The sequence below is a fragment of the Physeter macrocephalus genome, chromosome 15, assembly GCF_002837175.3.
Source record: "Physeter macrocephalus isolate SW-GA chromosome 15, ASM283717v5, whole genome shotgun sequence".
Taxonomy (NCBI): Eukaryota; Metazoa; Chordata; class Mammalia; order Artiodactyla; family Physeteridae; genus Physeter; species Physeter macrocephalus.
The window spans coordinates 14,538,733-14,561,618 of record NC_041228.1 but is presented as its reverse complement, the minus strand read 5'-3'; the positions used below and the strand labels follow the sequence as shown (position 1 = coordinate 14,561,618).

The 22,886-nt window shown below is 42.6% G+C and overlaps 1 protein-coding gene across 7 annotated transcripts in view; it reads right to left on the bottom strand.

The window, feature by feature from the left end:
- Positions 1–22,886, bottom strand: part of MTSS1 (MTSS I-BAR domain containing 1) — a 167,563-nt gene that overhangs the window by 123,628 nt on the left and 21,049 nt on the right. For all 7 annotated transcript variants that reach the window (XM_028500583.2, XM_055091237.1, XM_024129442.3 and 4 more), the window contains 2 exons: positions 21,673–21,734; positions 18,070–18,143 (listed from right to left, as the gene is read on the bottom strand). In XM_028500583.2, coding sequence (XP_028356384.1) covers positions 18,070–18,143; positions 21,673–21,734 — 136 coding nt within the window. The remainder of the gene's footprint in view (positions 1–18,069; positions 18,144–21,672; positions 21,735–22,886) is intronic.

Here is a 22,886-nt window from a genome sequence, read left to right as displayed (position 1 = left end):
TGGGAAGCACCCGCATAGCACAGGGAGATCAGCTCGGTGCTTTGTGACCACCTAGAGGGCTGGGATAGGGAGGGTGGGAGGGAGATGCAAGAGGGAGGAGATATGGGGATAAATGTATACGTATAGCTGATTCACTTTATTATATAGCAGAAACTAACACAACATTATAAAGTGATTACACTCCAATGAAGATGTTAAAAAAAAAAAAGGAAGTGTCCAAAATTCAAAAACAGAAAATTAAATTTTAAAACAGAAGGGGGACAGTGACCCAAAACATCCTTACTCAAGAAACTGAGCAGAAACCAAGTCTTTCAACAACCTGTGGCATATTATCAAATAACAGCACATGCATGAACACATGCACACACAAAATCTCTGAGCCTTGAGCTCTAAACTTAGGAGGGAATTCCCAAGAGTAATGGCTTCTTTGATAGGCTGGAAAGGAACGTAACAACATAGGTCCATCTCCAGACTAGAAAACCCCAGCTGGAGGCCAGAGGCAAGACAACCTCTTCCCGGGGTTTTAACACGAAGGACCACATCTGGGTCAACTTCTCTGGCAGCAAATACAGGATACAGGGCAAGTAGGGACATCAGAAACTGACTCACTGAGATGGTCAACCGATGGCTGGGCAGACACACTCAGGACTGAGGCAACAGAACATGGTGGTGAAAAGCCTGAAGGTTCTGAAGTCAGACCCTAGTTCACTTCCTGCAGTGGTAGGAATAGAAGCTACCCTGTGACTGTGGTGAGGCCACAATGATTCAGTGATGGCAAACAGTGAGGGCTCAGCACTGACTGGCTACCGACGCCCCTCCCATCACCTCCATCGCCAAACCAAGAGTGAGCTTCAGCTCCTCAGAGGGCGGGCAACAAGGTGACCTGAGTCTTGGGATTCTCAAGCACTGATCATCTGAACAAATGGAATTTTGCATCTGTCAACAGCAGAACACTTTAGAGAACAGAAATGATCCTTTGGTTTGCAGCCATGACCAAAACTTTGAGACCTCAAATGCATCACAAGAGTGGAAACAGCCACATTAAAACCAAAACCTTTCATTATGTTTTGTTTTTTTTCTAGACAAATGAACAGTAAGCTACTCTGCATTCTTTTCAGCTTTTTTTTTTTTTTTTTTTTTTTTAGTATCTGATACCATGGCTATTAAAAACAATCTCTAAAAGTCTTTGTTGAACATCAGAATGAGACAGCTGGGATACTGGCATGAGGAAATGTTCAATCTTGTCATTTTGCAAAAGGAATTCATATTCATAATTAATGATGCTTTTGTCTATGCCAGAAAGAAAATCTAGAGGCTCAACTATGCTTAAGTAAATTCTACCCAAGCCAACTGCAATACAATTTTATAAATTACAGAGCAACAGAGAAAAACAAGATTTTGTGACTTGTGAGCAGAAAGAAAAGGATTAACAAGGCAGCCACACTTCAAGGACAAAATCGGAGTAAAAATGTTGATTTCTGAAAGGATGGTTTCATTTTCTGTCTCCTCCGTAGGAAAGAGTAATCAAAAACTTTTAACATCCTTAGATGTGATATGACTACATGTATTTGAAAGACTCAATACCTCTTTGTTTCCAAGTGTGCCAGACACACATCACCAGGTACAGAACCAAGACCACCATTATCAGCCCAAAATGTCAACTAAAAATAACCAAGATGGGCAGATAAACTAACAAATTAGCTTTGGTTTAAGAGGCATATCTATGGAGATATCAGTAGAGAAGTAGAAAACCCTTAAATAAATAAATTGCCTTAAAGATAACTTTTCCTATTACAGAGCTATTGAAGAGATTACAAAAACAAATCAGTTGTCTTTGTACAGCTCCCATTACAGAGCTGTTGAAGAGATTACAAAGACAAAGTTTTATTAAGTAACAACTTTGTTAATGGCTAAGGAAAAAATGATGAATACACCACAAAACACACCAGGGTAAGGGAGGGAAGAGTAAATGCTTAATGGGCATGTTTTTTTGTGGTGATATATACCTAAGATTTACCATTATAACCATTTTTTAATTAGGATTTTATTTCTTTAAAGCAGTTTAAGGTTCATAGAAAAATTGAGGGGAAAGTACTGAGATTTCTCATATATTCCCTGCCCCATACATGCATAGTTTCCCTAACTAATCAACATCCACCAATAAAGTGGTACGTTTGTTACAACTGATGAATTTTACACAAATACATCATTATCACCCAAAGTCCCCAGGTTACATTAGGGTTCACTGTTGGTGTTGTACATTCTATGGATGTGAACAAACGTTTAAGGACACGTATCCATTATATGGTATCACATAGAGTGTTTTCACTGCCCTAAAAGTCGGCTTTGCACTGTAGTCATTTTTAAGGCTACAGTTCAGTGGCATTCAAGTACATTCACACAGTTGTACAACCAACACCACTATCCTAGCTATCTCCAGACCTCTTTCATCATCCTGGGGCCAGGGTTTAATTTGGGGTGATGCAAGTGCTTTGCAAGCAGACGAGGGTGGTGGTTGCACAATACTAAATGCCACTGAATCATTCACTTTAAATTGGTTAATTTTGTGCTATGTGAATTTCACATTAAAACAGAACAACCGTGCCTGGCACACCACAGCGCTCACTATTTGTTAATAAATGAATGAGTCCTGGCCTTAAGGAAGCTCACGGGTTGGTAAGGGAACAGGGAGAGAGCAGGAGGTGCCCAGATTCTGGGCTTGGAGCAAAACGGGGCAGTTCCTAACCCCTCTGAGGACTGAGAAAAGGGTTCCCAGAGGACAGACTGCCTGAGAGAAACCTTAAGGGATCAGCTAGAGTATGAGGGGGGGAGGTAAGGGAGAAGAACATCCCGCGCAGGGGAAGGTGAGATTCCCTATCCATGAGCATGGGGGAGATAACTAAAACACTCAACGTTCATTTCATAAACTGGTAACTATGACAGGTGACGGATCTATTAATTAACTTGACTGTGGACATCATCTCTTAACGTATAATACGTATATTAAGTTATCATGCTGTACAACTTTAAAAATCTCACTGTACAACCTAAATATACACATTTTCATTTGCCAGTCATACTTCAGTAAAGTAGGAAAAAAAAATGAAACATTATTAAAAGAAAAATCAAAAATTCAAAAAATCAAAAATCAAAATTCATTCATTTTCCCATTATAATACCCCAAATCTAATAAGCGGTATAATAAAATAATAATTATATGTAAATATTTGTTTGTAATAATTTTTAAAAAATAATAAAATGTAAGAGTAATAAACAAAATAGTAATAGGGGAACTTGTAAATGTCCAAAAGGTCTTTTGGGAGGAAAAACAGCGACCTCAATGGTTCTAGAGTAGGGGCAAAAGCTGGGAGGAGACAGGCAAACAAATCAGAAGTGGAATCAGGAGTGGGTGCCAGGATCTAGAAGTGACCGGGAACCCACCGTGTCTGATGTGACAAAGGCCCCAGAAGGGACAGGTAATCTTGTGTCACAGCTGCTTGGGGTTCTCATGGCCTCGACCTCATGGGAGCTCCACAGTCGCCCTGACCAGCAGGTACAGCAGACCCGACTGTCCTCTCATAGACGACAAAACCAAAGGGTGTCCGCTCAGACTAACCCACCAAGGCCCCACGGCCTGCATGGCCTGCAGCCGGCCTCCTGACCCAGGCACAGCCTCTCCGAGAAGGAGGGCAGCTCAGCTACAATGAAAACTCCAACGCTCCGTTCAACTCCTTCACTGTTCTTATCTGAGTTAATCTTTTGGGGAAAAAAAAAAAAAAACCTGCATATTTTCACTGTGGGAAATGGCCTTTCGAGTAAAAAGGAAGCACTCCTTTTTGGTAAGATGTGGACTCTTCACAAAGTTTTACACACAACTCAGCATGGTGGTCATTTCCCAGAAGAAACAATGCATGGACCGTCAAATTGCTAAAATCCTAAAATACTTATGAATAATTTAAAGCCTAGCTTAAATGAACCAAGCTGTCCACAACCACCTCAAGAAAAGGCAGAGCCGCAGGTCCATTAAACTGCCAAATAAAAACACCTAAGAGGTCTAGCTCAGTGGTTCTCGACCAGGGTCATTTTGCCCCACCAGGCGACATTCAGCAATGGCTACCAATATTTTTGATTTTCACAACTGGGGAGCAGAGACCAGAGATGCTGCTAAACAGCCTGTCATGCACAGGAGAGCCCTCACAACAAAGAATTATGCAGCCCGAAATGTCTACAGTGATGGACTGAGATTCTAAATTCCCAGGTGATTCCATATATCCAACTGAACTCAGAGGTGGAGAGAGGATGGACTGATGGGTCCTGAAGAGTGGAGACACACACTCCAGGCTCTGCTGCTTCAGAGCTGTGTGGCATTTTAACCAAGGCACTTCAAGTCACCAGCCGGTTTCCCTTGTTTGCAAAACAGGGTTCCTACTACCTTCCTCAATGAGATCAGGCTAGCTGAGAGCCTCAACAGGTAGAGGGCCCTCCGTAGATCCTCAAGGCCAAGGCTGGACTAAGGTCCCAGCCGCCTGCGATAGGCAAAGGCTCCAAGGTACTTCACTATTTCCGAATAGCACACACTCCTGGCATTTGCTTTATACACACACATTTGCAAAAGCAAACACCAGAGCACAAAGGCATCCATCTAACATGGTTGGATGCAATTTTATTATCCTTCAGTCTCATGAAACAGGAGTCTGTTAATGGGCAGAGTGGAAGCCTGGCATTGGGGTCACTGCGTCTCCCTCACAAACATGCTGGAAGCCCACCCGTGGCCAGTGACCAACAGGACCACCACCACTGGGAGGCCAGGGGTGTGTTTGCACGGTTCATGTTTTCCTCCGGGTCCAGCGCAAGCAACGCATCTTGCGCTTGGCTTTAAATGGTATCACCCGAATGAAGTACCGCTCTCATCATCAGCACTGCCTCTCAACAAGCACAGATGGCACTCACGTGCTTAAATGGCAAATCGAGGGCTAAAATTCGGGGGAGCTCTCCAGGCTCTCAGATCTGGTTCTCCGGGTGGGTTCTGAGAGAGAGGGGTCAGGAAATGGAGGGTGGCAGGCACGTGCAGAGTGCTGAAGGTCTTTTGTCTGCCGTCAAGCCCTTGCCGCAAACTGAATGGGCTCAACCAGAGTCAGTGGGAATAAAGCCCGTGTCAGTCTTGCACGCCCGTCGTTCCCAAAGAGAAGCCCGCAGGTCGGTAGCACAGGATGAAGCTTCCATTTTCACTATCTCCTCCACAATTCCTTTGTATTTTATCAGGTACCTTTGGCCATCTTCAGAGAACTGTATTGCCCCACTATGGACAATCACATTAAAACAAGTACATTTTAAAGATCTCTTTCTGCCTTGGCTGAAACAGTAGTTTCTTTTTATTTGTAATCACTCAGCATTTTCCCCCTCCTAACTTGAAAGGGGGTGGGGGGAAGATGTAGCCGACTGCAAAATGCACTCAAATGCAGCTCTCAAGGAAAGCACCACCCAGCGGCTCCATGTTGGTTTCCATGGTAACCGGGGGTCCCTGGGCCCTGGCACTCACAGCAGGAAATGCTGCAGATTTCCATAGCAGTACCTTTTTACTAGACATAAGATGTCCCATGGCAATTTTAAACATTTGAGAATCAAAAAACATACTGTGTGTGTGTGTGTGTGTGTGTGTGTGTGTGTGTGTGCGCGCGCTCGCGCGCAGATCAATATGTTTACAAAACTAAGACAACGTAGATGAAAGAAGCCAAGTTATTCTTACAGATAAATATGCTTATGTCAAACATAACAGATGATTAAAATATAAGCAAAACAGGCTGTCACTCACACACACACACAGAGGGCTAAAGGAAAACAAAAACATCTTCCATAGAAAAAGAAAGGACTGCAATGAAAGTGGAAAACTATTTTGTGAAACCAGACAACCAAGGATTCCACATAAACAAACGAGCCAACAAAAATCTTGACTAACCATAATCAACTGAGAGCCCAGGACAGAGCTTTTTTCCATAGCTCATGTTCTTTCCTACTTGAATGGTCTCAAGAGCTGAAGTCAACAAGCGGTTGGCCAGGTGGCTTTCAGGGGAAACCACAGGACAGAAAGCCCTGACCTAGAGTGAGAATCCCACTGTTCCCCCTGCAAGCTGAGCAGCCTCAGGCAAGTGACTTCAGCTCGCTGAGTGTGCCCTGTAAAAATGAAAAGCTTGCACTACGTACTAGATGATCTACAACAGAGACTCTCTACCTTCTAAAAATGAAAGACCAGAGCATTATGTAAAACAAGACAAAACAAGGCATCAAACCTCCAGGTAATTCTCATGTCAGGCCACAGATATGTTTCCAAAAGCAGTGTATAAGAATCAAATTTCTTTAAATTATATCAGGTGAATTCACTGCCAGACTCTGGGTGAGGGAAGCCCCTTGGGATATTCTTTCTCTCTCACTTTCTCTCTTCTCTGAGTGATTTCCCAATACCACATGTTTCTTCCAGCAGAGCACAAGTGAACAGCTAAGGTGAAATTTTTAGTTCAAAGTAGTTTTCACATTTCGTGCATGTTTTCAGGCTGGGGCTTTATCAGAGCAGAGGGGAGGCAGCTATGCAATCAGGCAGAATAGACTCAGCCTGGAAAAATACTAGTTTGACAACTTATAGTGTCTTCAAGTTCACGTTTACACTCCAAATGGTTATTTTTATCTGAGGCAGGCGGAACAAACCAAGTTCACAACTCTATGGCAAATGATCTTCCATAAGCAAGCATTGTTTAAAAAAAAAAAAAATTGCCTCGTCTGTATGAATTCAAATAATTGCACTTTTTCATTAATGCTAATTTATATTTTACCAAACGTGACTCTGGTATGTCTGTGCACGTGGCAGCGGGATGGGGTGGAGGGGTATTAGCTATTTTAAGCCAAAACGAAAAGCAAAGGGAAAGAGCTAGGGTGGGGAGGAGGGCGGGAGGGAGATGATGGTGGGAGAGTCCCCCCTGCTTGTGCAGACAGCCCCGCAGGCAGCTGGAAGGATGGAGCTGCTGAGTAAACCACTTCATTATGTAAACGGCCTAATGACACAAATAACCACGCTGCACGCAGACCGACCCAGTCACCCATAAAAACACACATCCCCTCCACGCTTGGACCTTCCTCCTCACCGCCACTGCTACCACCGCCACCATGTAATTCACCAGCGTTTATTAAGGCTGCCAAGGTAAAACAGAACAGCATGCATCATATCTTCCCTGGCATTGCCTGAATTAAGTCAAACCAGAGAAACACTACTGACTTCAGCGGGAGCAAATGCTCCTCTTGGTTAGTGGGAGGACGAGCCTTAACTGGACACAGGGCTTGGGTGTGGGATTTTTACATCCCTAACTCTCCCTGGTAGAGGATATTAGGGTTCTAGTGACATCCTGCTCTGGACACCCAGAATATACGTATGTAAAAGTGGGACTCAGGTTAGTGTCCTTCAGGCTAACTAATGCACAATAACTTTTCAAGGGTCATTTCGGGAAGGTGCAGTGAAAAGCCAAATACCATCTAGGCAGGCCACAAGGAACCACAAGGAAACAGCCCATCTCTGGCAACTGTTGCTACCCAATCAAAGATCAATAATAAGCCACTTGTAGAGCGGGAAACGATGCTATTGTCAGGGATCACTTTTAGTATCAAGATGGGATTGGAAATGAGGGATTTTCATTTCAGCACCAGTGATGCTTGGCTTATGATTCCAAATCTCCTGGAATATACAAATTTCCCCATCAAATTAATTGAATATACAAAGTCCCCATCTCCTAACTCCTTTAACACAAAAAAGGAGGGGGAAAAAAAACAGAAAATAAGATTTTCTTTTAGAAATTTATTAAATAAAAATACTCAATAAATATATGGATTCCTTTGTTATTCCTAGTCCTTACCTAGAGTGTGCTTTGTAAAAAAAAAAAAAAAAAAAAAAAAGTTTAAAATCCACATGTCTCCCGACTGTGCTAGACTCAACACCAAGTCTGAGCTTCATATAAAGCAAACCAAAAAATAATGACGTTTTTAAAAAATGGAAAATGGTAAGACAAACCTCACATTCACAGGGCCATTTTTAAAAAGTTGTCTTATCCTAAGCAGAATATGTAGGATTAAATGTCTTGCTCCGATGAGTTAAAATGACTCAAGGTCTATCAGAAAAACATCAAAGTAATGAAACCCAAAGCAGAATGCACATTTACGAGCTCATTTTAAAAGGCTTTATATCTTTTTATGTCGTCCCTTACTAGGTCAATGATAGCTCCAAAATCTCAGAAGAGAAGGAAACTTTATAACTTGAAGCTATATTTAATAGGCGTACAGTTTTTAGCTAGGTTACATATTATTAGAAACAGCAGTAATTTACAAAATTTTTTTGTACTTCATATAAGATGGAAACTCATAGGTATTCAATATAAACAGATTACATACACATATATATACACAGATTCGGAGTGGCTCGAGGGGCTGAAGGAAGTGAATAAGGCTACACTAAAGCTATTCCAGGTTTTGGTCCCACCACAGCCCTCAGCAAAGTTGTAAGCATACCAAAGATGAGCTCTACATAGAAACCAGTCGTCCTGGAACAGAGAATTTGTCTCTCTGTCATTCTAAGCAAGAATCTGCTAAGACCAGTCCGATGCTTCAGTTCTTTCAGCTAATATTTATATGAATGTATATGTATATGCTTATATATACATACACACGCACGTGTATATATATGTTATACACAAAGGTTGTTATATATGTTGTTACAGATACTGGTTGTATAGATATGTGTGCGTGTATAGACGTACACACACACATATCCTCATTAAAAGGATTACAGCTACAAAGCCCCATTAATAAAGGGCAGTTTGACACAACCCAGCGTTAAAGTTGTTCTTTGCATTCACCACGGTTCAGAATATTTACAAATGGTGAATATACAACCGTGAGAAGGCAACCCAGTCTTGGATGCCTCTGAATCCACTTATTGTTCAACACTAGGTGACTTTCCGACTACAGAATCTGGTAATACGGATTCGTTTTGCCAAGATATTTCAAGTAAAGGAGATATGCCAACAGCAATCACCCTCCTCAGGTTCATGAAAATTCCTTAAATGCACCTTGAAGGGGGCAACAAGCAAAAGGCTGACCTTTCTTAAAAGCTAGGCTTCATCACAGAACAGTTTTCTCAAGCTTGTCCCTTTTTACTGCTCCCATTAGGAGCCTTTTTTGGACACATTTTTCCTAATCACCCCCCCTCCTCATAAAATGTTAATTCCACAGACCTATGTATGTCTGCGTATTACTGTATGCATATCTGTACCTGATATATAAAAAGGGTAAGACCCCCTTCTCTCCTCAAGAACCGATTTCCCCCCCCTTTGGAATGATGTCTTATCCACTGAGAATATGCATGAAACGGATGAAACGGACATGCTATAAAAAGAAGGTGGAAGCATTTATTGTTGGGAATTATTATTGTTTACATGTACCTCTCCACCTAACACTCCACCACTACATGCCTGTCTAAACCCTTCTACCACCCACTGACCCAGTGCCTCAGAAACAACACCTCTTTGCATTCTTTACTAGGTATACAGTAAGCTCTCAGTAAAGCTTTCTGATATAAAACAGAATAAATCAGATGACTCATAAAATATGTACATTTACTGTTAGCCTTTCTTTGTAGGAATTGTTATACTCCTTATATCCATGCTGTGTCATGTGGTAGCCACGAGGTATATGTGGCTATTTAAATTAAAATTAATTAAAACTAATTAAAATTTAAAAATTATAAATTCAGTTCTTCAGTTACACTAGCCACCTTTTAAGTGCTTGATAATCTCAGGTGGCTGGTGGCTACCATACTGGACAGCAAAAATGCGTAACATTTCCATCATCACAGAAAATTCTATCACAGAGAACAGCCCTGGGCCAGCCTAAAAGCTCCACAAGGCCAGGACCGCATCGGGGTCACTCACCATGGCACACGCAGGATGTGTTAAGCCCTGGCAAAAAGCAACGCAATTAAAAGGAAACAAACAAGAAATATGGGAGAAAAGGTAGCTCTGTCTTGGCTCATCCAATTTCCCACTTTAATCAACTACAAAATGTTCTTATTTTTCATAGATTTGCTCTTACTTACTCCCCACACCCACCTACAATACAGCAACGAGAATTTTCAAGATGTAACTACCGGGCTTCCCTGGTGGCACAGTGGTTAAGAATCCGCCTTCCAATGCAGGGGACACGGGTTCGAGCCCTGGTCCGGGGAGCAACTAAGCCCGTGCGCCACAACTACTGAGCCCGCACACATAGAGCCCGTGCTCCGCGACAAGAGAAGCCACGGCAATGAGAAGCCCACGCATCGCAACAAAGAGCAGCCCCGGCGCGCGGCAACTAAAGCCCGCGTTTAGTTACTAAAGCGCAGTAACAAAGAGCCAACGCAGCCGAAAAATAAATAAAAATTAAAAATAAATAAATTTTTTTTAAAAAAGATGTAACTACCAGCAGGGCAAGCTTTGGGCTTCCTCAGAATAATTCATGTGAATCAAAATCAAGAGGTCAAATTCAAAACCCCAAAAATGAAAGGCAATAGAGAGTTTCTAGGTCACTGTCAATACAGCCTGCCTAGATTCATGTTTTAAAACATTAGAGAAACCAGCTGCTGGTCCATCCGCTATGCAAGCAAGATATGAAGTGCTTCACTTTATCAATTTTTATTTAACAAATCAGCAACTGTTTCCTGAGCATCTATAACGTGCTAAGGCTCCAGAAAATCAGAGCTTGGCACTATGGCAACCATATACAGACTAAGTAAAATTAACACCAGCAGGTTTCCATAAAACTTTTGAGGCTCCAGATGCATTCTGCTAGATTCCTTTTGCTCCCCATTACCTATAAAGCCTCAGTTGGAATAAGATCATCAGAAAAATTAATACACTCTCCTTGAATCTTTCAAAACAATAAGCTTGGCTCTTAAAGAAAAATTACAACTGAGCTGTTTCTCAAATACTCATAAGGTCTCCCCTCCTTTAAGAATCCTAAGGACAATAACCAAAAATAACTAAGGAACCTGAACTGGCACATCCAAGTACAAAACCAGTTTAGTGATCTATCGCCACATCTATAGATTAGCGGATTGCAGTTTATGCCTTTTTATTTTTAATTAAGTGAATGAAACTGTCCATGTTTCTTTAAGGTCATCTTCAAAGAATATGCAGTTCCAGGCCTGCAGGAAAGTTTTTTTTATGACCTTTCTTATTTTATTTTACTTATTTTTTTCAGTTTGTGGCTGAGTAGCTTCCTAGGTAGAAATCATGACTTAATTACATGAAAGAAAGTTCAGGTCTCAAACACCGAAGTCAATCCAGAAGTTAAGGGCCAGTGAAGTTTCAGTTAAACAACCTGGTTAAAGTAAAACTTGGGGGCCAACAAAACCAGTCTGGCTGCCTCTTGAAAACAGCTTCCTGTCACCTCCTCCCCTAAAAGCAAAGATTCCCCCTTTTCCCCCACCCCAGCCAAGAGCAGGTAGCTGCCTTTAACCCACCTGTCTCCTTCCTGTGACCCCCATCATGGATTTGCTGGGCCCTCTTTGGCTACAATGAAATACAAACTCACTCAGTCCTGAGACTCAACCTCAGAGAAGGGTCCCAAGATTCAAATTCTGAACTCCCAAGTGGAATCTGGCCAAAGACCCCATCTCACCAGCCTCCTGCCCTCAGAGATGACAGCCTTCTTCACCTGGATCCTCCAAGGGCTGCTTACAAACACTGTCTGCCCCCTGCTAAATGCCAGATACTTGCCAGCATTTGGGAACCTGGGTTCCTCAGAGAGAAGCAGGATGCAGGCCCTGCCCTGGAGGCAGTTGAGTCCAGTGGGGAAGATGGTGACCACACAGGGAGGTCAACACTCTAGCGGAAGAAGGTGCTACAGAGGCCTCAGGCCTGAGACCCAATTTACCTTGGGGACAGAGGAGTGGGAGCGGTGGGGGACAGAAGGTTCACAGGTGATGTGACTCTCAAACTGGCTCTAGGAAGACAAGCCGAAGATCCTCGAGCATCTAAAGGGGGCAGAGAGGGGGTGGGCTGGGAAGGGCACTGCAGGTCTGGAATGCACACGTTCAAGAAGAAAGGGATCAAAGGTTTTAAGGGATTCAGGGAGCAGAGAGCATTTTTTTTGTGGGTGGAACTGCTGGCCGTGGGTAGAGATGTCATTGGACAGGTGGGTGACGGCAAGGTGGCGAGAGGCCTTATTCTCCTGGGAAGCCTTAAAAAATCTGAGATTCCTAAGTGCCACCCCACTCCACCCCCCACCCCACCCCCAGTTATTCAGTAACCACAGGTATAAGGCAGGGCTCTGACATCTGTACTTTAAAACAAGCCTCCTGAGCGATAGGATCCACGCAGCGAGATGAGGAGAGCGCGGCGTTTAACAAACCCTATACTAAAAACACAACGTATTTTTAAGAACCACGACTGTGCCATTCAGTGTTAAGCTATGGAGACCGTCTTCATCAGTTCAGAGAACCTCAGCAATTCAGGCTCACCGACTAAAGTCCACCTCTGACTGTCTGGACCTCGCTGGCTGTTGTGAAAGTTCCAGCTTCCACCTGCCCTCCTCACGCACACATGGCGCGTCTCTTCTAACCGTATTTCTCGCCTAACCTTCTCTCCCCTTTATCCTCTGCTTAACTCAGCTTCCTTCCACTCTCTTTGTCCCCAAAGCGAAAATTGGAAACGTTAAAGGTAATATAGAAAGAGAAATTTTAGACTGTCCAGCTTCATTCGTATTTTAAGATTTAATAGGGCCAAAAGGAGATTTTAAATCATAGAATATTAGAGCCGAAAAAGGTTACCTGCGATCATCTAGGACCCTACTAGGTCCTGGGAAAACTCCTTTTACAAGTGGGGAAATCAAAGCCCGGAGAAGTGAAACAGAATTATTCAGGGTCACAGAGCTGGCCAAGCAGAAGACAAACCCAGGCATCCCTGCTCCCAATCTATTACTCCAAGGTGCTACATAGATTGTTGTGTTTTTTGGTTTTTTTTTTAATGCATTCAGGATCAAGTAACTTTAAAAGCAAACTTAAGTTTATACTAAATCCAGGAGCACCTTACATGAGGAATCATAATTTAATGGTTAAAATCTAGACTCTGGGCCAGGCTTCAGTCTCCCCACTTCCAAGCCACGTGACCTTGGTCGGTTTAGATAAGCTCTCTTCGTCCAGATTTCATCATCTAGAATGGAGGTCATAAGCACTGACCTCACAGCATTGTTTCGAGAATGAAAAGACCCAATCCACGTAAAGCACGAAAGACAGAGCCCAGCCCGTGTTACGTATTCAATAAAGGTGATTAGAGATGATCTAGTTGGCTGGGGATCCATTTCCTTCCTTCTTAGAATCTTAAACTCCTCACTCTGGGTTTGGTGTATTATCATCTCAACATCCCGGAGATGGTTTTTCAAAGCTATAAAGTAATTACAGAGGCACACTGAGGCAGCCAAAAATGAAAGTCACACAGCATTATGCTCTCAAAGGCCCTAGCTGACACAAGCAAATGATGCAAGGGCCACGAAGGGCCAGTGCTGACTAAGACGTGCCCCTGCCTTCCAGTGAAAGGGGGGCACCAGGCTGCACACTTACAGGTGTAGGAATGCTCTTCCCCAACACCAGCCACCGAGGGTTGAGAAGCCTCCCCCAACCTTTGTTCTTTTCCTTTTCTTTTTTAAGCAACCCAGACAACTGCACACCAGTCAGTTCAACAACTCCTATGACAGCCCGTGTGCTGGTCCATCATGGACATGAAGAAAATGGAGACCCTGCCTCACAGAAGTCAGGCATCCTTTGTACAACAAACGCCTAGACACTAATTCTTTGCGGCCAATAACACAGAAACAGGTGTACTTTCACACTGAACACAAGTTGTACATTCATTCCAGAGTGCAAACATCAAAAAAATATGGAACTGTATGTATTATGGTGTTGATTAACTCTTAAATTTCATTATGGTTTAATTATTCACCTAAACATGTACATTATAATAGCAACTTACACTCTTTTATTTAAAAAAATGAATAGAACAGAGTTCTAATGTATTTCCACGTTCTACTTAATAGTTATATGACTAGATTGATTTTGCTCTTATAATGCCTAGCTTTAGAAGATTTTCCTAAATAAATTATATTCATAGCTACTGCAAAATATACGCTAAAAAGGACAAAGACCTTTCAGAGCCATTCCCTTTGGGAAACAATATGGAATGCTAATATTTTGGAAACCAGAGACCTGCTAGCTTGAGATTCTGGACACCAGCCCAAAAGAGACACATTTAAGAATAACTGCTATTCCCTTCTCATCTTTCCAGCAAGAAAGACTCAAAAAATATGATATCTAAAGGCTCTAAGCAAGAGACTGGACTTTCCATAGAGGGTAGATATCAAACTTCAACCTGCATCAGAGTTACACCCTGTAATGACCACAAGCCCAAATATATTTGCTGCTGACCAAAACAGATTGAAGTTTTTTGTTTGTTTGTTTTTTTAACAGATTCTTCATTCCCTTGGAGGTGAATACACCATTAAAAAGAGATTACCCATAGATCTCCAAAAGGATGTATACAGGGACATTAACTGCAGTGTAGCTTGTAACAGTACGTAAGTGGAGATAATCTAACTACTCCTAAAAAGAAAAATGATTAAATCGTGCTACATCCAGACAGTGAAATTCCATTTGGCTGCTAAAACCAATGAGGTAGATCTCTAGGTACTGACATAGAAAGATAATTATAATACACTGTGGAGTAAAAGCATGGGAACAATGTTTCTGATAGGTTACCTTTTGAAAAAGACCTTACAAATATATTTTATTCCATTTATCAACCTACATATTGTTCTACGACTAATTTTTCTCCCATATGTGTTTAAGTATGCAAAAAAGTCTATAAAAGACACTAAGCCCAATCTCTGCAAATGGTACTGAGAGGGTAGATTTTACTTTATATACTTCGTTACATACTTTTTTTTAAAACTAAAGAGCATGTTCTATACTTTTCAATTGTTAAGTAAAAATTAACTTAATACAACTAATTTGATGCTTACTGAGCATAAGATGTGCATTCAAGATTCTCTCTTATCGTCTCCATAAAATATATCTTTTTTGTATCAACCATACATTTTTTAGGTCATGTGAGTTCTCACACTCCCATATTCAATAAAGTTATTTCCTCCCAGGGCATATGGATTCTAGACATCGAGATGTAAAGTATTCTGGTATTGCTAAAAGTGACCTAAAATCAAATGGTTTAAAAATATATCAAAGCAGGGGGCTTCCTTAGTGGCGCAGTAGTTAAGAATCCACCGCCAAGGCAGGGAACACGGGTTTGAGCCCTGGTCTGGGAAGATCCCACATGCCTCAGAGCAACTAAGCCTGTGCACCACAACTACTGAGCCTGCATTCTAGAGCCCACGAGCCACAACTACCGAGCCCGCACGCCACAACTACTGAAGCCCGCACGCCTAGAGCCCGTGCTCCACAACAAGAGAAGCCACCGCAATGAGAAGCCCGCACACCGCAGCGAAGAGTAGCCCCCGCTCACCACAACTAGAGAAAGCTCAAGCACAGCAACGAAGACCCAACGCAGCCAAATCTAAAATAAATTAAATAATTTTTTTTTGAATATATATATATAATCTCAAAGCAGGGATCTTGTTTCCTGTGACATTATTTGTCTTTTGTCAATGACATCACCTCCAAACTCCTTCTCTACCTCCACCAGCACCACAGAGAGGCTACTCTGGTTTCTTTTCCCACAAATAATTGTTTCTCCTCCCTTCAACCACGAGAACTTGCAGGCCCTTCAATCTCCCACCGAGAACCAGTCTCGGGAGCGGCGTCTGCAAAAACCCAGGTTCCCACTGCAGGAAATTATGGACAATCAGGGGATACATCTCTATTCCATCCTTTAGGGTCCATCCAGTAATTAAACATTAAAATATAAACTTACGAACCACAGAGCCTCAAAAATGCAACACCAGATATGTAAGTTCTTTAAAATAACGGAGCAACTCTTTTAAGAAAGACACATTCTGATGGCTATTCTAGAAAGACATCCATATGACTGATGAGTCCAATTCCAGATCCTGCTGCGGTCGAAGAAAATATGATAAAACCGACCCAATAACACTAACAGCAGTGAACACTGCCATGACCATTGTATTCCTCTTTATACTTGTATATTCTAAAGGTTCCATAACACACACGTATGTGTTACGTAAAAAAATTTTTAAGGGGCTTAGAAAAAGATACTGGGTAAGATCCATGTCAAGCTGACAAACCAGATGAAGAAACCAATGCTCTGATGTCTCCATCACATTCTCCTAGGGAACCTTTTGAAACACCGTTGGCATCTTGGAAACGAGGAGAAATACCACCTCTCCTGGGAGAATTTCCTCGACTCCCTGAGCTGAGTTAATTGCTCACTTTTCCATACTCCCCCAGCACTCTGTTCTACCACTATTACCATATCAAACATGTTATTTCTACACTGAAATTCTTCATTTGCACATAGCATCCCCCCTGCCCCCCTGCCACTACAAGCTCCTCCAGGACACGTAGAGTAATATATTGATTTTTGTGGTCCCATGACACTGCCTGAAATATCAGCAGTTTTCAAGCATCTTAAATGAGAAGAGTCCTCACTGCAAATTCATTTGAATATTTAATTAAGCACCTATGGTAAATGGGTACACACTGAAACCCACTGGAGGAACATACCCATCATGGGCTTCAGATAAGCTTAACTCTTGTGTGACTGGGCGCAATCCCCCCAACACTGGCCTCCAACACCCACATTTTCCCACGTCACCAAGACAACGACAAGAACAGGCATGTAGCCGTCAGTGCACGAGCAGATGCAGAAAGAAGGCAAAAAAAGAGACAGGAGAGATTCTCTGAGAATGAAAAGGAAAGCACCCCCTTTGAATGGGGGGGTCTCTAGGTTATGGGTAACATCATATTTCTAATGATGGTGCTGGATACAGACAGATTTACTTTCTTCTCTACACCTTTCACGTGTTATGAATATTCTTTTCTACGATTCACAGTCACTGAAAAACCATTACAAATTTTCAAAAGATTTCCCTTTGTTCATTGATTTAATAAACATACTTTAAACACTTACTGTGTTCCAGGTACTATGTTTTGGGAGGGTTCAGACATGCACACGTCACCGTCTAGTTTATACCTGTAGGGGTTTGCAGTCAAATGTGGGAGACACATAAACAGACACAACACAATAGTACGCTACTTATAATAGGTTTCCTCGTTTTATGGGAACCTAGAAAAAATGGTCTAACCCATTATTCTCACTGCTTTTCATTCCACAAGGGATTGAGGAAAATCTCAAGATGACACATGAGAGGGAAAAACAAATTGCAACCAAACACACAGCTCAGGACTCTACAACCAGCACATCGTTAAAAGTGATCACAAAAACACATCAAGCCAGGACTTCCCCGGTGGCGCAGGGGTTAAGAATCCACCTGCCAATGCCGGGGACATGGGTTTGACCCCCTAGTCCGGGAAGATCCCACATGCCGTGGAGCAACTAAGCCCGTGTGCCACAACTACTGAGCCTGTGCTCTAGAGCCCTCGGGCCACAACTACTGAGCCCGCGCACCGCAACAAGAGAAGCCACCGCCATGAGAAGCCCATGCACCGCAACGAAGAGTAGCCCCGGCTCGCCACAACTAGAGAAAGCCCGCGCGCAGCAATGCAGACCCAAGGCAGCCAATTCATTAATTGATTGATTGATTAATTAATTTAAAAACACAACAAGCCATCTCAGGCATAAACAGTGGTTCCTTTCATTTATTTTTCACTCTTCTCGTGCACTTTATTATCTAGAGAACGATTTGCAGCTTCTACGATGTGGAATCCCACAGAGTTAAAAAATCTATATATTTTTAAATATGAGTCAGCTAAGCTCTGATAACTTAAGCTCTATATTCTTGTAAAGCGCCCAAGGGTAAGAGCCCACACGCTGAGCGCCGTCAATGCTGGAAGCCAACCCTCCACCTGCTTACCACGTGTGTTGGTGGCCATGTCAGCCACTTTCTGAAAGGCATCCAAGAAGGCAGCTGCTGCTACTACTGTTGTCCTAAGATGCAAACAGAAAAAAAAAGCATGAGGAATGTCTCACACTAGCAGATGCATGACAGCAAAAGGGCTGCAACCGCTGCTGAGGACTGAAAGTAACCCTCCAGGAGAGACAACCCGACTGGACACGGACAACCATTGGCTTTGTGGACCCACTTTATTCTTAAGAAAACTTTCTCCTTCTCACATTAGCACTCTCCCCCGATAACGTCCAGCTCATGCAGCGCTAGTCAATAAATGCTAGCAATTCTTCCCACCCCATTCCACCCGACAGTATAAATTATCACCAGGTTAAAATTTCACCAACGAGGAAAAAGGTGCTTCTGCCTAAAAGAACAAATTATTAAAAAATATAAATGGTATAGGTGAAAGTGATTTTAGAGTAGGAAAACGATATAGCCACGTGGATTGGCGGAAGGGATCTTGGAGAGTGATTGTCTAGGTTAAACAATTCATTTTAGAGTTGGGAAAACTGAGACCACAGCTACATAGTGATTTTCAAGATCACTAGCTCATACCAGGGCCGAGACCAGTAGCCCAGCATGACTTACAGTGCCGTGTTCATCCTACTACAAGATCCAGGCTATGTGACTTTTCCCCCTAAATCATAATTATAGGGAAACTGAGATACTATTTTTTCAACCCAGAAGTTATTCTGAATTCTTCACATCCCCTTGAGCACTGGAAGATGCCTTGAGCACTCTGTGGTCTCCTGGCTCCTAGAGTCGTGGCCCAAGATGTCACCGAATGAAAAGTAAGCACCGCTGCATCTCAGGGCCGTGATTACCCAGGACAAGCAAGCAAGCCCCAGGCTCACTCACAAGAACTTTATAACAGAATTTACAGCCTGATGTTAATTTCCAAGTATTTCACACATGAACCCAGCCCCCACTGAGCATTCCTAACAATGCAAAATTGCTGAAGGAAGAAGATGAGAATAAGGACTAAAAAGGAAAGAGTTCAAATCAGAGGGGAAAAAAAGAAAGAAAGAAATGACCTTTGAACATAAGCAAGAGTGGCTATGAAACAAAAGGTTCCTGGAAGGTGATGGGAGTGGTCCCCAGGAAAACCTGGGCAATGGTCCCTCAGAGCCAAACTTCAAAATGAGGCCTGATATCTTCCAGTAGAGCAGGAGAACATTCTGCTCAAAAAAAAAAAAAAAAAAAAAAACCCCACAATGACATACACACTAAATAAAACCAAAACCAAACCAAACCAAAACAAAAAAAACACACCACTTCAAAGTATATTTCTTGAAGAGTTGGCACCATGGAAAAGTTAGCTTTATCAAACACCCTGAGAGTTATAAATGGCTCATTCTGATTTATAATTAACATCTGATACAACAGCTGGATTTATTCTTATTCAAGTCAAGGCCGCTCTTCCAAATTTAATGAGCCAGCTGGAGAGGTGCCTTGAGTATGACACAGTCACCAGGGCTCCTGTGAAAACGAAGACTGTGGTCAAGTGTGACAAATTAAGAGCTTTTAAACACCGACTTCCAATGAGCCATATTTCACTGACTGCTTTTGTCACAGGACATCTTAGCTCTCTCTGATGGGGCAGAGCAAACATGCATACATCAGCAGGAGAAAGGAGTGCTTCAGCTTACATGCTCCAAGATTATTTGCCTCTTCTACGGTCTTATACTTATGCATTCCCTAACACAGAAAATTAAACCATGTGCTTGAGGCTCCTATGGTGCCCTCAGCCAGGTACTAGTAGTTTGACAAAATAAGGAAATGGTCCCTGCCCTCAGGAGGCCTACGTATTGTTTAAAAAAAAAAAAAAAAAAAAAAAAAAAATATATATATATATATATATATATAAAAATATATATGGTACTTTGTACCAGTGGGGATAAGATTGCTTTAAGGCTCACTCTGTCTGTTTAAGACAGCTAATCAGTTAATTATTTTAAGCTTTAGCGTCCTCATTGGTAAAAGGGGAAGAGCAACTTTTCCTTGGTCAACCCTGAAAACCTGCCAGACAATTAAATGAGGCTGGATATGAAAAAATGTTGGAGGAGGGGCTGGACTTAAATGTTTTACTGTTTTACTACAGGAGGTGACCTCCTACAGGATGGAGACTAACCTATTTGAAATAAATGATGATAGCAGCAGAGCTGGGGGAGGGGGCCTTACATCCTGGGCAGAGGGCTTTGGATCTGATCCAGGATAAAGTAATCAAAGGTTCGTAAGCAAAGAAATGGTAAAGGACTTGACAAGTGGCAAAGGGGCCATAGTCTGGAGCCCAAGGTCCATCTGGATGCCCACTCATGGATCTGGAAATCCCAGGCCCCATGAAGCTGAATAATGGACAGGGAAAGTTCCACGTCTCCCAAGTTCTTCTCTCCTAATCTACTGGGGAGCCATGGAATGCCCAGTCCTATGGCTAAAGTTCTGGGCAGGGACCCCTGGTGCCACCAGGCAAAGTCCTAAGAACCCCATGTCATTCCTCCTTCCTCTGTCTGTCATCCACATGGCTTTTTATCCCAGAAAGCACCTACCTGCTTTGTTCTCTGGAAAACCAACCCCATACATCCAAACCAACCAATACGCCATGAATAGGGGTCGTGAAAATAACTGTTCTTTTTTAATGTCCCAGCCCACTTGAAGCACCCTCTAAATGCAATCGCACCACTCCCCTCACTGATTTCAAAAGCATACAGCTTTAACAAGAAGATGTGGCCGTATTTTCTATTTCATATGAAATGATATATTAACAAGCGCAAGATGAGGCAATAATAATAGCCCCTTAGAGCACATCAGCATTAGATCTTGGTTTTTAAGCAGTTTTATTGAGACATAATTTGTATACCATAAAATTCACCATTTTTAGGGGTATAAGTCATCAATTTTTCAGTAAATTTAGTTATGCAAACACCACCACAATCCCATTTTAGAACATTTCCATCACCACAAAAAGGTCCCTCATGCCCATTCAGTCAACCTTCTTTCCCACTCCTAGCCCCAGGAAACCACAAATCTACATCTGTCTCTACAGATTTGCATTATCTAGACATTTCATGTAAATAGAATTATACAAACTAAGTTTTAAACTCTATAAGGATAGGCAGTAAGCAGAATGGACTGTGGAGCCAGACTGCCTCAGATCAATTCCCTGCTCTGTCATTTATCAGTACTAGCTGTGTGACCCTGGATAAGTTATTCAGCTTGTCTGTGCCTCAGTTTCCTCATCAGCAAAATGGGGGTAACAACACTACTTATCTCTTGGGGTTGTGAGATTTAGCTGTTACCTACCATGTACCTGGCCCATTATTACCTTACATATAATACTTCATTTGACTCTCAAAATTCCAGTGGAAGGAGGCAGAGCGGATATGAGTTTAATTTTACATACGGGAATCAGAGGTCAGGACGCATGGCTAGTAAGTGGCAACGCCACTGCATGCTTCTCTATCTGCAACACTTCCAAAACTAACCCTAATTTGCCTCTTGGGTCCATCCTATTCCATCCTTTGTCTAAGGATGCTGCCGTTTTCCTAGAGAGGACATGCTTCTACTTACCGAAGCTGGGACTGTAGCTTTCCGGCTTTGTTTATGAAATCTTCCCAAACTGGATAGCTCCCCTACAACAAAACAAAGCCATACGTCAGTAAGTCACGCTGTGATAGACATCTGATGAAGACATTGACAGCACACTCAATTCCAATTATACAGGAAACACTCAGTATATGCTCTCTTCCTTTGCAGTCTACGACATGTTGCCCAGATTACTGTACATCCAAGTGTATTGGCTCAGAAATGGGTTTTGAATGTGCTCAGTCCCTGTGATCCTGTAAACACTACAGACACCAAGTGGAACAAGTTTGGCAGAATCTAAGCCATACGTGGATGCATCACTTTCTGAGTCAACAGATGGGTGGGTCCAAATTCAAGATATGTAGACCATTTAAGGCTCTACCTTGAACCACCTGATCATGGCTCTGGCTGTTCTCACCCTTATCCCAGAAGGCAGGGAGGGGGGAACCGGAGTGACTGGGGCTCCTCTCCAGGACAGGAGACTACTGGGAAGCATTATTAGACTAGCAGAATCTCGAGGTTTGGGAAGTTACCTAAATACAGCTGCTCAGCTGATGGCGTGAGCCCAGCACCTACATACAACACGGTTACAGGTGGTACCCCAGCGCACTGCAGCTGACAGAGAACTCATCACCCTCCACGGCAGCCTACCTACATCAGCCACCCTGTCCTTTAGGTCCACGCAGCCCTAGCTCTAACCTTCCAGGGATCCACAGAGTTAAGACCGATCCTGCTTCCACACACACATCTTTTCAAAGAACGGAGGATAAGCAGCACATTCATCCACAGCTTTCCTTCTTTCAGCCCCCAGATGGAATTCTGTGTCTACAGGGGCCCCTGCCTCACATCCCCACAAGCATCTTGGGGACACTCCATCACATGTCTCTACTTGTCTTCTAAGTATGGTGCTCAGACACGAACTCAAAACTGCAGGTGCAATTCTGACGGGGGCAGACTAGAGGTGGGGGGCGGTTACAGCTGCAGGCTAGAATGTGAATGTTACGAACCTTGACAAGGTAAAAATAACGCATGACACCTCTTGATTTTGTCATTAAGGAGAGGGGATGAAGAAACCATAATGAAGTTAATCATCTCATCTTTTATTATAGAAGCCCCATCAAAATAGTCTAAAACTGAAACTGACCTAAAACAATGATTTCACCATCCTAATGGGTTTAATGATTTTTTTTTTTTTTTTT